This window comes from Dreissena polymorpha, chromosome 7, assembly GCF_020536995.1.
Source record: "Dreissena polymorpha isolate Duluth1 chromosome 7, UMN_Dpol_1.0, whole genome shotgun sequence".
Taxonomy (NCBI): domain Eukaryota; kingdom Metazoa; phylum Mollusca; class Bivalvia; order Myida; family Dreissenidae; genus Dreissena; species Dreissena polymorpha.
In genome coordinates, this window is record NC_068361.1 from 85,093,275 (window position 1) to 85,108,155 (window position 14,881).

The 14,881-nt window shown below is 36.3% G+C and overlaps 2 protein-coding genes across 3 annotated transcripts in view; one reads left to right on the forward strand and one right to left on the reverse strand.

Annotated features, from left to right (window-relative positions):
- The window catches only part of LOC127837572 (uncharacterized), a 386,512-nt gene that overhangs the window by 145,772 nt on the left and 225,859 nt on the right, over nt 1-14,881 (reverse strand). The gene's annotated exons all lie outside the window — the stretch shown is intronic.
- On the forward strand, nt 1,696-4,370 carry LOC127837581 (uncharacterized). The gene is made up of 7 exons (XM_052364829.1): nt 1,696-2,012; nt 2,280-2,443; nt 2,653-2,788; nt 3,068-3,229; nt 3,415-3,591; nt 3,712-4,050; nt 4,240-4,370. Exons 1-6 carry the CDS (start codon nt 2,004-2,006, stop codon nt 3,916-3,918), a joined length of 855 nt encoding a protein of 284 aa, XP_052220789.1. The 5' UTR covers nt 1,696-2,003; the 3' UTR covers nt 3,919-4,050; nt 4,240-4,370.

A 14,881-nucleotide genomic window follows, 5' to 3' on the forward strand; every position in this document is an offset into this window, starting at 1 on the left:
AGGCCGCAACATATGCAAGTCAAGCATCTTGTATGCTGAATTTATTCAACGTGTACAGCTTGTCTTTAAAGTAATTTTTTTCTCCTTCATGTAGTAAATGATTACATACCATGTTTGTTGCATTATTTAGGTTCGAAAAGTCATTTTTATTTAATATTATTGTATTTTTATCGTCTACACATATATCAGGGCCTCTCATTGGTAGCAGGCGCTTTCGGCCCCAAGCCCTTTCGGCCCAGTCCGAAATTTCAGGCTTTTTCGGCCCCAAGCTTATTCGGTCCCAAATCGACCAGGCTCATTCGGCCCCATATTTTATTACACATATTAACTACGGTGTATGATTGAATAAAGGTGTTCAAAATGATATATATTGTGTTGTCGGTTTGTTCCTTTGTATTGCTTTTGATTATTGATGATAAAATGAAATTAATTGAAAACCATTATTGTTTTACAAACTGTTACCATTGTATGTAACAGTTTTGTTAAATTGTGCCGGCTTTTAATTGCATCGATTGTCGGTTTGTTTGTTTAATATTGCGTTTGATTAAAGGTGTAAATGATGAGCATTTGTTTGGTATGTTCCATTGTTGTTTTTTTGTCGGTTATTTAGCAATTCTTAACGAAATTATTGCAAAAACGTATAAAAGTGCTATTATTGTGTTAATTGGTATCATAAGTCATTTTGCTGTCTATTTGTTTTTTGTCTCTTGTACCTGTATTTTGACGGTACGCCGTTAACCGCGAAGCACATGTGCATTGAAATATTGTATAACTTCACATACATTGTTCCTCTTACTGCATACTTGTATGTCTGAGATGTTAATAAAGTTGTGTTCTGTCTATGTTATACTTTGGTTACTAGTTCTATAATTGTGCTGTGAAATTTGGTATGATATTGGATGTTACTTGTGTTAATCGTGAATAAATTTGTAAGTGTTAGTGTTTGTGATTGTGAATTTGTGATGGAGGAGGACAAGTGTTTAGTGTGTAAGAATGCCGTTCGCTCGCTGCAGCATGGCATCACATGTGACGTTTGCGACAAATGGCAGCATCGCACCTGCAATACAGGTAAGTGTTTATTCCAATACTAACAAAAAAAGTTAAAATACTCTCGCGAAACATTGTAAAAATGCTTTCAAATGAGAACTGAGACATTTAATGCAAACGTGAATTAATCTAATTGCCTTATTACAATTTGTTAATCTGGTTAGACACATGTATTTTACAACCTGATAAAGGTCATAAAACCGGGCATAGGTGCGGGTGCTATTTAATGGCTTCACTCGATAATGAAAGACGGGGTCGCATTTATTAATGAATTATGATATGGATTTAATTATTATAGTCTCATCCATATTTATATTTTTCATAATTTTGATTATATAAAACATTAAGATGATGATGCAATACAGGTAAGTGTCAATGCCAACTGACTAGCTAAGATTATCGACAAATAAATTATTTTCCTAAGTAAGACTGAACATGGGTCTAATTTGCAAAAGTTTAAATTTATTTTATTGTCATGGTCATAATCTGCATTTTTTTTAATTATATTTTATTGTCAGTTCATTGTCAGTTCAAAGTTTACTGATTTATCAACTTAAATCTACATTTTATGTTACCTGTTAACCCGAATACACACTACACATGTATTTAACAACCTGATAAAGATCATAACACCGGGCATAGGTGCGAGTGTGCTAGACAATGGCTTCATTCGATAATGATTGACGGGGTCGGAGTAATTAAAGAAAACAACATCTGTTTAATGCATTAACGATGTGTGAACATCGTCAAGTTAGTTATTAATCAAATAGGTTATGTTGTAAATTTTTGACGAATTTTGCAAACACTTTGTAGGCATATCCGCGACAGAATAAGTTAGTGCAAAGAGGGGGGATATTGTTCTTACTTTCATCTGCAATGACTGCCGCAACCGCCCTACAACGCCCGACATCAGCCTAAACATCAGCCTAAACTTAGAAAATGTCGCGCAGTCGACTATGCTTGAGGTACTAGTTACTTCTCCGATATTATTGTTATTAATATGAAGTATATTCAGGTTTTTACAGTTTCACAATCATAAACAAGTTCAAAGATAGTTTTCATTGGTATTATTAATCATTTTGATATCATCTATTAAACGGACTAGCTATTTATCATGCTGTGCTAAATGATTTTTCTTTGTGTTAATCGTAAATCGTAAGTAAAGTAATATAAAACAGTGGCATTATTTTTGACATTAATACATTTAAGTTGTTTATTCGTTGTATGCTCAGGCATCCGAGGATCCTGCTTTGCTTCCACGGTTCGACATTTCGCACGATTTCGGATTTTCCGACGTGTCTGCGTCAGAAGACATAGCGCTCACCCGAACGTCCGAGTTCGAGCCTTTTGATTTGACAAGAGCCGAAATGCAACCGCCCGTTGTGATCGACGAACGGTATGTAAACTTAAAAATGGTATAATCGTGTAACTTTTGAGCAATCAATATAAAATAGTTATTCTATTTAACAGTGGATACTACTGTTATATGTTAAATGCTTAACATTAGAATACTGTTTTACGTTAAATGCTTAACATTATAATAATGTTAAACGTTAACTGCTTAACAGTATAAATGCTATGCCCATGTTAAACTGTTCGTTTCAGTAATCTTACAGAGCCAGCTGTATCCGACAGTGTACTAACTCAGCCCGAAACCATAAAATACACCGTTGTAGACGCAGGAACCAAAAGAGGCAAACCAAAGCTAGTATCCTCCGATGGATATTCATTCACGTTTAAGGTAATTAAGTTTTTTACATAAGCCGTAAACACCCATACGTATTATTAAATTTAAACAATGTTAAAAACTACATTATTTGTGTATCTGTGTATGCGTAAATAGTGACTTTAAATAAACTGCTTTAATATGCAAAACTACTATATCTATACATTTAAGTCGCGCTCTGTAAAAATGGGGTTTAATGCATGTGCGAAAAGTAGTTCTATTTTTTTTAAAACTATTTTACATAATGAATTAAGTATTTGTATATTAGTTACCGTTATATTTTCGCGTTTACAGAAACAGACAAAGAAGCAAGCTGTGTGGCGATGCAGCGTGAGACGGAAAGCGTTCATGTGTACCGCGTCGGTCACGCAAGAGGGTGACATATTTCAAGCGAAAGGGACGCACACTCACGCTGCTGACCCTTCGATGCGGAAGAAAGTGGAATTGAAACGTAATGTAAGTTAGAATGGCGTGTTTATATATGTACGAAGTTTTGATAAAATAGAGAAAATGAAACGTAATATAAATTATTGATATATTGATGCAAAAAGTTATTTAATCATATCTTTTTTAGTTGTATATATAACATGTACGATGTTTTGAGAAAATAGAGAATATATGTATGTTGTAATCTTGTTCAGTTGAAGACAGCGGCCGTGGCTGATGTGTTCGCGGCCTCCAGTAGATTGGTTGATGACCATATAAAAGTTTTCGAGGCCACATATTTTAACCTGCCCAAGCCGCAGACATTGACGAGGATCCTCAACCGTGCCCGAGAAAAGCATCGGCCAACAGATCCATCATCACTTGACTTTGAGGTAAATTTATGAGATGAATTGCTCATTTTCAATATACGTATAATATACAAACATTGTATTTATTTCTAATATACAAAAATAATGGTTATCACATGCATATTCTCATTATAATAACAACAGGTGGACACAGACTTCATCGGAGATGGTTTTCTACGCGGTGATGTGCGTGTAGACGGGGAACGTCACCTCATCTTCGCCAGCGACGATCAGCTGAGCAGACTCCAGCAGTCAAACCGCCAGTTCGTCGACGGCACGTTCCATGTCGTCCGGAAGCCTTTTTATCAGCTTTATCCGTGCACGCATTCCTACGACACGAGGATTGTCTGAAGCAGATGCCTTTATTCTTCGTGTTGATGTCACGCAGAAGGAAGGTAGACTACCTCGCCGTCTTCCGGCACATTTTGGGTTTGTGGCGGGAAGAACCACAAGTCCAAGGATTCGTAATGGACTCTGAGATAGGTTAGTTTTACCTTTTTTATTCCTCATCTAGCGGTTATATATATATATATATATATATATATATATATATATATATATATATATATATATTATTTTTTTTTCAATTTGCGCTATAAGTGTAATTCAATGTGAACACGTGCACAAGATACATGTCAACTCGTTATGCAACTTTTTCATATACTATTTCAGCATTGTGGCAGGCGCTACGCGAAATCTTCCCCGCAGCCCAGATGAAAGGCTGCGTTTTTCACTGGAACCAGACTGTGCTGCGATGCATCAACGAAGTGAGCCTGAAGACTACGTATGAGAGACGGGAGGCCGTCCACGCCCTGATGAGAAAGTTGATGGCCGTTTCCTTTCTGCCGGTAACTCATATTCCGCGCGCATTCAGCAGGTACAATTAATGTTTCCAACATGTTTACACGTTCTAGTATATATAATAAGTGGACATTAAATAAACTTTTAATTTTCAAATAATTGTGGTAACACATGCTTTTTTTATTAAGGTTGGCTGAACGCGCGACGTCCATGGAGACGGAAGCGGTGTTCTCCTACATTCAGTCCACCTGGCTTGACAGTTCAATCTGGGCACCGGAAGAGTGGTCTGTGTACCGACAGACTGTCAGAACGAACAACGAAGCAGAAGGTTTGTGATGCATTCAGTCTGTCTGTATATTGTATGTTCATTAAATATTTTTTGTAAGTACCTTAAAGTGTTCGTTATTTTATTTTCATTGTGTTACTAAAGCGAATTACACATAATATTGCATTGTCTTATTAGTGTTTTGCTTTTAAGGGTGGCACCGTCGGTTGAGTTTGAAGGCAGCCGACCACAAGTGCTCCTTTTATGTGTTGGTACCTCTCCTGCGGCGCGAGGCCGAGTACCTGCCAGTGCAGGCCCAGCTGGTGCGAGAGGGAACCGGGCGGGTCCGACGCAACGTCTATGTAAATCTTGACGAGCAGCTTGGCCAGCTATGGGAAGAATACGACGGGCGGGAACTGACCACCGAGGATTTCCTCACCAAGATCGGGGAGACGTATGCCTTCCGAATCGTCGCCTCTTGATGATGATGATGATGATGATGATGATGATGATGATGATGATGATGATGATAATGCTGGGAAATATAAACCTATCACCACATGATGATGATTATCACGTAACGTTGATAATAATTATGATGAATATTATTATTATTATGATGATAAATATGCTGTAATTATTAAGTTACAAATAAATTATGCAATTATAATGATGATGATGATTATTATTAGAGTGATTCTTTTGATGCTGAAGATTATTATGCTGCTGCAGACTATGGTGTATTTATGCTGATAATTATAATGATGATGATTTAAATGCTGATGATAATTTTAATGATCATTATTATTATGCTGATGATTGTGACTCTTATGATGAATGATGATGATTAATATTTATATGATGATTATTATGATGATGTAATTGCATTATTAATAAAATAAACAACTTGTGTGCAGTAAATTATGTAGTATGTAATTAGGTTAAAATAATGTATTGTGTTGTTAAGACGTATGTATTCCTTATTGTTATAACTTTAAAATTATCCAAATAAATGTAATATAAATTATTTTATAGTTTGCTTTATTTTCAAAGCCGTCTCATATACGTATCTATTCTTCTCATTTCGACGACGATATACCTGAAGCAAAAGACAAAGAGAATCTTTTTTCAAATGCATTAATCCTCAATAAAGATAATATATTACTGTAATAAACAATATTCCATAGTTTTAAAGAGTTTCGACCAACATATTTGCAACGATTAATTCAAATAAAAATGGGGCCGAAAAAGCCTGGTACCTGGACCGAAAGAGCCTGAAATTGGGGCCGAAAGAGCCTGAAAAAACCCGGGGCCGAAAGAGCTTGGGGCCGAAAGAGCCGACAACAAGGATGTTCTCAATCATAATGGACATCTTTTATCATCGTAAATACGTACATTACACCGTTAAATCCGTGTGACACCTATGCAATCAACAGCATGGCTTACGTGGCTGACATTACATAATGATAAGAATGTTAATTATCATCGCTTTTCGTAGATTTATTGATATATTTACATATGCAACTTGCACTTTTAACGCCGGATGTTGTGATCTTTTTGCACATGCGCACTTGCATATTTTACGGGTCTTCCATATTTACGCCACACCGGTGTGACACAGTGCAATTTGGAAAACAACGTTACCGATTTGGAACAACTCTTGAACAAAAACACGGTACGTTTATTGATAAAATACTTTAAAGTCGCTCATAAATAAATTCATCAGACAGGAACGCGTTATGAGATGCCGGATAAGACGTCCGAGGGCAGGTGATTACTAGTTGTGTAATGTATACTCCGGTAATCAGTGCTCGCGGGTAAGCAATTCTCGCGGTATTTGATAAACAGCGCCACCTGCTTTGTTTACCTCGTCCACAAGGTTCCGGTTTCTGTCAACCCGTTGCCAAAGCCGATTTCAGAAGAAATGAATCATATTCTGGTGAGATTTTTATTTGAATTTGTTAAAAATTGATATATGACACGTTTTCTATCGGAAAATAAAACAAAATTTGAATTTTCTATTCACAAACCGCTTTGTTATTGACACGTCTGCTAAACACAGGAGGTTAAAATATAGTAAATATTATTTGGTTACAATCAACTGAATCCATGTCAAATTTTTAAATGGGTTAGAATGTAGTTAAATTATTCTCCGTTATTTTTTGTCCCACATCAAAGTTGTGCTGTTTTCTATATTTTCATAGATAAAAAAAGCCCTATGACAGTAATAATTTACAGAAGGCCTTCCAGGCAACCTAGTCTGGGACATCCGTATATAGGGCAGCACGAATGTATGGGGTCCTGAGTCTGCACTGAGGGATAGGACCAGGGGGAATGTAACGCTGTACTGCACCATGGGGCCTGCTAGACTCTTCAACCCTGAAGAGGAAAATCGCCTGGCAGACCATATTATCCATATGGGTAATATTGGGTATGGATACCCATTATCTGTTGTCCTCAGTGTAGCAGCGGGATATGCCAAGTCACTCGGCAAGACCATTGCTAAGAACCAACTTAGTAAACCACGGTTTTACTCTTTCTTGAAGAGACGCGAGGAGCTGAAAGTTGTAACACCACAGAAGCTCACCTCTTCAAGGGCTAAATCATCATCTAAACACACAAGGGCCAAGTACTTTTCAGAACTACAATCTGTTCTCCAACAAAACGACCTATTGTACGCCCGTGAGAGAATTTTCAACATAAATGTAACGGGCTTCGATACGGATCACACTCCCCCAATGGTTGTATGCGGAAGTGAGTGCAAGCCACAGGCCATCACATCTCCAAGGACCAGGACTGTGACAATTGTTGGTGGGGCAAACGCGATTGGAAATCAAATCCCCCCATTCTATGTGTTCTCAGGAAAGCGGTGGGTGGATCAGCTATTATAGGGTGCACTCCCAGGTTCATCTGGAGGGATGTCAGACAGTGGTTTTGTCAACAGGGGCCTGTTTGAAACCTATCTCATGGGTCATTTTGCAAAGCATGCCAGTTTAGACAGATCCTCGCAGAAACCAGTTCTGGTACTATATGAGGGACACAAGGCCCACTTGTCCTTGACCCTTGCTGACTGGGCAAAAGACCACAATGTGGTTTTATTTGTATTGCCACCCCACACTAGCCATCTAACTCAGCCCCTTGATGTTGGAGTATTTGGCCCACTGAAGAAACTCTACAACAGAGAATGCCATTCCTACATCCACAGCAACCCTGGAATATCTATCACTAGATATGAGATTGCAAAACTAACAGCCAAACCATACACAAGAGCCTTCACACCAGAAAACATATGCTCAGCATTCAAAAAGGCAGGCATCTATCCATTCAATGATTTAGTGATAACCAGCATACAAATTGCCCCCTCAACAATCTACCCGGTGAATGATGTCAGTACAAACCAAGATGACAATGAACCAAGCATGACAATAGCCATAGAACAGTCAACTGTCAACACGAACAAACATGTACATACAGAGATTTATTACCTGAAAAGTAGGCTGAAAACAACTGTGAAACAGAGGCCTCGAAATAAATATATTCCACCGCCAACAGTCACAGGAAACTTGCTTTCTGATTCAAGTGTGATCACACTGAGAGAGCAAGAAGAAAAAAGAAAATCCAAAAATGTAGAAAAACCAACCAAATCTAAGGAGAAATCATCAGAAATGAGAGATTAACCAAGCACAAACAGCAGACAACCAAAATCTTTACCAAAACCATGCACTTCTGGAGTCCAAACCAAACATTATTGACCAGCAAAAAGAAGCCTCATTAGACGAAAGCCAAAACAGCACTGATACAGAAGAAGATATGTGTTGTGTGTGTCACAAGAGATTCCCAGAAGCGTTGAGAGGATGTACATCCCTCGTTATTGTTAAATGTGGTCAGTGTGACCAGTGTGGACACTGGGTCCATCTGAGGTTCTGTTCATCTGTATCAGGAGAGACTCTGAGTTCAGGTGCATTCATTGTCCACAACAGCAGGCTGAAGAGTAAAAAATAAGAACAGATGAGTAGCACCCCTTTGCTTGATGAGCAACAAAAAACATTTGTGACAATAATACATATTTATTGTTGATTTTTTAACATAAAAACATATTGCATTAAATTATGGGGTTGAATAAATGCACAGTGTAATGTAAAATGTATTTTTAGTTAGTATAGTGTAACCCGCGAACTTAAAACTTCCCTTCAAAAAAATGGCTGTTAACTGTATAGGAATACATTCAGTTTTTTAATTAGTTGTTCGTGGTTGGAATATATTTTTAACACATATTGAAGTGATAATGATCTATTAAGCGGATGGGTATGTGAAAACAATCACATATTTTGTGTTATATGGAATAATAGCAAAATCGGCTAACTACCGCGAGCACTGCTGTCTCAATGCTACATGTTAACAATTCATTATTCAGCAACAGTAGTATCTGTTAAAAGAATTTAAATCATTAAGTCGTGCTAGATTACAAATGAAGACGTTTTCTAAGTAGTTTCTGAAAACTGTCTCTACTGCAGTAAAATGCATTTCATTTATATAATAATGGTTTTATAATTGCGAAACAAAACGAATATATACGGGCGAATGCAGAACTAATTGGTGTTTATTTATTCATTATATGGTTTGTTCATAAGAGGAAATAGCATAAGTGCTATAAAAAGCATTCAGCGGGAAACCTTTAGTGTTTTCCCGCGAAGTATTTTTTATAACAATCGCACTCTTAATATAGTAACATGCTGGGATTATCCGCGGAGCAGGTAAACAGGTATGAAGCACGATCACATGTAAAGTAGCTTAAGCCTAATCGATTTATAATAGCGCAATACACACCTTTTGTATTCCTTCAATACAGGTAGCTTAGAATGCTTTAAAGTTTTACTATGTATGTTTATGAGATTAACTTAGTACAAAAAGTGGACTTAATAGTTCGCTGAAGTTGAAAGTTATACATTAAATGACATATGGGCAATGGAATACGAGTTTTGTTCTATATATACATAAATAAGATTGTTTAACTCTTCTTTTGGACTACTTAGGCCTAAATTAAAATTAAGTTTGTTTGCCCTTTACCGACCGACCCAATTTTTACCCCCCGACCCAAACATTTTTTATTGCGATTTCTTAAAACGTATTTTTTTATTTTCGTATTCGCCGATAATAAAAGAGCCGACTGCAATATTTATTCGTGCACATTATCCCTGTCCATTCTTATCGCCCGTGACCGATCTAGGTCGCTGCGATGGTTGGAATTTCATATGCCCCTATGGACAATCCCAGAATCCATAAATTGATCGCCGCCATATTGGCTATTACGTCACCCGCTACTGAAAACGGTACTGACGAATTCGGCAGATTACAACGTTATCATAGTGTACACCCGCTTTATTCCAATAAACAGTACTTAAAGACCGAGGATGGCTTTTTTTTATTGAAAAGTACATATCTTTTTTTGTTTAAACAGTTACCATTTCGTTATTAATATTTCCCTTGTAAGTGTCATTTTAAAGGTAATATACACATCTATAGCCGAAATGAAGTTAGTGATTCTAAAATTGGTCCGGAAATATTTATTAGCGGAACTCTGTAAGATTAACGGTATAGTTTTTTTTTAAATTAAAATTATGTATCTAGTTAAGTCTAAAACTAAAGTGGTTTTTAGCAATCTTTTATTTAAAAACCGCTCTCAAGCTAATACAAAAATATCTAGCCGGAAATGAATTTTGTGATTTTAAATGAACAACTACCGGAGTTATTCGTTTGCAAAACTGTGTAAGATGTCAGGACATGTCATACTTTTTTTATTGAAAAGGACATATCAGCTTTTGTCTTTAACTTTCTTATTTTTTTATTTAAATAACGTTTTACATGTAAAATCAAAGTTTAATGCCTGAAATAAACGTTGTTTCTGCTGTTCTCAATATTTACTTTACTGATTTAATTATTTATTAAATTTTCTTAATAACATCTTAATTCACGATTGAAATGTTCAACATGAAAAATAATGAGCCTTAAATGAACTTAAATAGTTCCAATTGTGTTCTCTAGATTTCTCTTAACGTATGTCTCTATTAAATATTCATGCCAGGGACCTAAACAAATAGGTCCATGTCCATGCTGTGTTAATATGTGTGGAAATATGTTTAAAAGTATGCCGGAGTATGGCCGGGTGCCTTTAAGCGTATTCTCCGTACCTGGGGTAAATGGTAGTATACTTAAGAGTACCCGGGGTACTTTTAAGTAGTACCTGAGCCTACAATTACCAATTAAGCAAAAAATGTTGGCAGGTGAAAGCTAGATTATCAAGGGGTTATAGAGCACATAAGTACAAGGTTTTCGTATGGTTAGTCCAAAAGAAAGTTTCACTAACATAGCCAAACATGATGGTAGGTAGGTCGACTAAACGTTAGTTTTGTTTTCTAAAGTTTTCTTTTACGATTGATTACCCTTAATAAGAATATGCCATGACATGCAGAAATCTTCCCACTCTGTATTAAACACTATATTTACATGGTTATGGTCAATTTGAAGTCAGTTAAGTAAAGTTGATCGATTGTTTTTTTATGCTATAGTTATTTTTGTGAATATGCAATACCGAAAATCAGGGTGTAGTTCGCACAAACACGTAGGGACGTTAGTGCAATTGGGTTGGTGAAAACAAACAACTTTTTTACGCCTTTTTTGTAAATTAGGCAAGTCCGAGGATCTGACTGTCAGCAATATCTGACATTAGACAATTCTTGGTGGTTTTTAGAGTATGTTATATGGGTATTCGTTATATTCACGGACATGCGAACATCGGCTTTAACTACGGGCGGCCAAGATCTACGCTGTCCGCTATAATGTCACCTAAGGTTTCGTGGTCTCATTAGCGGAGTGGGTATCGCCTATCCAGACTGCGCAAATGCGCAGGCAGGTCTGAAGCTACGCTGGTCGCATATGGCATAAGACCAATTTTCGCATGACGCAAGTCAATTAAGTTAATTTGATTAATTAATTATTGTAAGCTCTTACTTGAATGCATTTCGAGTGAATAATTTATAAAAAGGTAATAATGTGTATGTCAAGTAATTTCTTATATATTTTTTAATGAGTGTGTGAATTTACAAATTAACCATGTATATAACTGAGTATAATGATAATGTTCTGACCATCATTTTGTTGTCGTTCGCGGTGGGTTAAGTACGTTTTATTAAAACATGTGTATACCAACTTTTAATAATTTGCAATATGGACACTTCTTGTTGGCAGGAAAACGTTTTTGAATAACGATATAAACACTCAGCATCGTGCAGTTTATCCGTCTGCAAACTATTCCAAAACCAAACTTTAAATACACCATTCGTGGAAAAAGAACAGTGAGTCAGTGAGTCATGAATTAAGGACAATAATGTTGTTATTGTTTCAGCAAGCGACGGTTTCCGTTTTTTAGTGGCCGCCGCATAAAACGGATATGATAAATCTGTATATATTAAAGGGGTTTGTTTACTGATTTTCGACCTAGTTTGGAGTTTATAATTTAATGCTTTAAATTGATAAATGTAAACATCGGAACTAAAGAGCTCCAGTATAAAACAAAAATCCTTACTTGGACCCGAACCACTGACACTTGGAGTAAACGTCTAGCGCTTTAACCACCCCTTCATCCATGCTGATATAGTTCATGGCATATTTTATACTTTGTATAAGCATTCCTCGTAATGCCACAAAATATAACGATAACAATTCAACTTTCTAAATTATTCAATCGTATCGCGATTGTAATTCTTTATAAATTTCAGGTTTTGAAATCGCCAAAAGATGCATATAATGGATATTTAAGGGCATCATAAATGTTCAGTACGAGAGGTGCCCGATTTCATGACGAACAAAACAAAAATATGAATAATTTATAATCTTAATACATTTTTTTTGCAACAAATGCTCAATGTGAGATTCATGGCAATTGTTAATTATCCTGCAACGCTTTGGCCAAGATTTCAACGTCTAGTTGATGGTTGTTTGTTCCAATTTGCGCCATTCGTCCTTCAGAGCTCTTTTTAGACCAGAAAGTGAGTTTACGTGTCGATTCTGTAAGCGTCGTTTTAGTATCCCCATATACCAAAATCCATTTGGGTCGCATCTAGAGACTTAAGTCCATTCTTCGGGTGTTATGAACTTAATGTTTTGATATTTTTTTTTAGAAAACAGTGTTGAAATTGTGGCTAGATGCACTGTCCTGATGGAAAGTCATGACGTGTTTATCCTCCGGAAAGAGTCTCGGTACATCCTTTCGTATAAATTGTTTCAGAACTTTATTGATATAGTATTCCGAGTTTACCTTGGTCCCTTTGGGAATTATTCTGATCACTGATATACCTCTGGACAATAAAGCAGCACACGCCATGAAGCCACGGGCAAACGCATCACGTTTTACAAACTTCAGTTTATCGCCAACGTTTTCTCCCATTCTGACATAACATACTCTTCTTCTTCCATAACTTCCACCAAGATAAAATACGCTCGTCAGATGTAACAAAATCTCTCCACTTGCCACATTTAAGCTTAAGATATATAGCTTCCAAGACCTGGCCCTGCGCTTCTGAATCTGTGCCATGTTGAGCTGATGAGCCTTGAACTTCTTCCGTAGTTTTGCGTTCACAACATGCCTAATGATGTAGTATACTGTTCCCTTGGACATTCCTGTGTCCAATGCCTTTTTTTCTTGGTCGGCGGATTGATTGTAGAGATCCACCGACGAATTTTGCATACGACGTCAGGCGTGACCTTATATGGACGTCTACTTGAAGTTGAATTTGTAGCACCACCAGGCGTTGTTCATCGCTATACAGTAGCGTCATGTCAAATATTCCGAATACTTTCCAAAGAAATAGCATGGTTCATCATTTAAGTTCATTTGAATGCTTCTGTAACTGCATTTGCATCTCAAAAGGCCTAAAACAATGCCCTTCACAGCTTCACTAATTTTCTTATGAGGCATGTTGAATAATATTGACAAAATGCATGTTCATTGAAGTATAGTATTTAACACATCTGCTAACACAACAATGGTTCGAGAAAACCGTGGATGTACTTGAAAAAAAACACGGATTCCTTTTGTTCATTTTGAAGGCAACTCTCGTATTACTCTTTTCTTTAAAAAAAAAACAACTGCAACGAACATTTCCAAATCTGAAACATTTTATGTTTCTTTTTTTTTCAATTTATCAAAACGTGAACAGGTCCCTTTAAATGGTCCGGAGTCCAAACAGATTTTTCTTCATGTACAAACTATTTATTTTTACTTACATTTATTTTTGCTGAGGCCCTTACACCGCTAACAAAGTATCCGCACTTATTTCTATTTACACGAAAATGTATATGTTTGACTATAACGTTAGTCGTACTGAACAGTTCAATATGAATGTATTTACCTAAATTAAAATTCGCAAATGACATATGAACACTCAACAAATACGTAATTGCGGGATCTAAAGCTTGCAGCATTTAATTTTTTTGATGATTTGGATATATTTCTTGGACCCGACGAGCAGTATGGGAACACACATAATTGCTTTCATTTTAACGAAGTATATGTTTCTTAAATTGTCTATCGTTTACTTACTTCCGCAAGTAACTTGGCTAAGTTTGAAATGTTTTTTTTTAATTCTTCACCATTTCGAGAACAGGGTGGGGCCTTTCAGATTGGGAATAGTCGCGTCGTTTTTTTTACTTAAATTGTGAAATTGGTGTTGTATTTGTTTGCTTACAAATTTTAATAAAAGTCACCAAGTGAATGAAAAGTTTGAAGCACTCACAGTAAAATGTTCCAGTGTAATGTGATATCTTAGAACCCGTATAAAATATCTAGCATATACTTTCATTTGAATCGGGTTTTTAAGTTCTTTACATTCTATAAATTATCCTTATACATGTACCCAGTATTCATTCCATGAAAATTACTGCGCTCTCGAACACAAACCCACACAAACCCATAGGTAGATATCAATTTCATTTTGTGCAAAAAGAAAATGTGCACTAAACAGAACCCGCTTTAAAACACATATTTTACAATAAAGACAAATAGAATGAAAATTATGATGAATGTGCAAATTTTTGTTTAACATTATAACTTGAAAACCTGTAATCAAAAATTAATTCTGTTAAACTCTATTCAAACACATTCTAAATAACAGGCATTTAAACACACACGAAGGGTACCGCACAAGCTAATCTGGGACGACACTTCACGCACATTCAATAAAACCGTTTCAT

Excerpts from the sequence above, each read along its gene's own strand:
- LOC127837581 (XM_052364829.1), top strand. Across the intron at positions 2,444-2,652 it reads CCCGTTGTGATCGACGAACG|TAATCTTACAGAGCCAGCTG; the intron begins GTATGTAAACTT and ends TGTTCGTTTCAG. Across the intron at positions 3,230-3,414 it reads AAGTGGAATTGAAACGTAAT|TTGAAGACAGCGGCCGTGGC; the intron begins GTAAGTTAGAAT and ends AATCTTGTTCAG.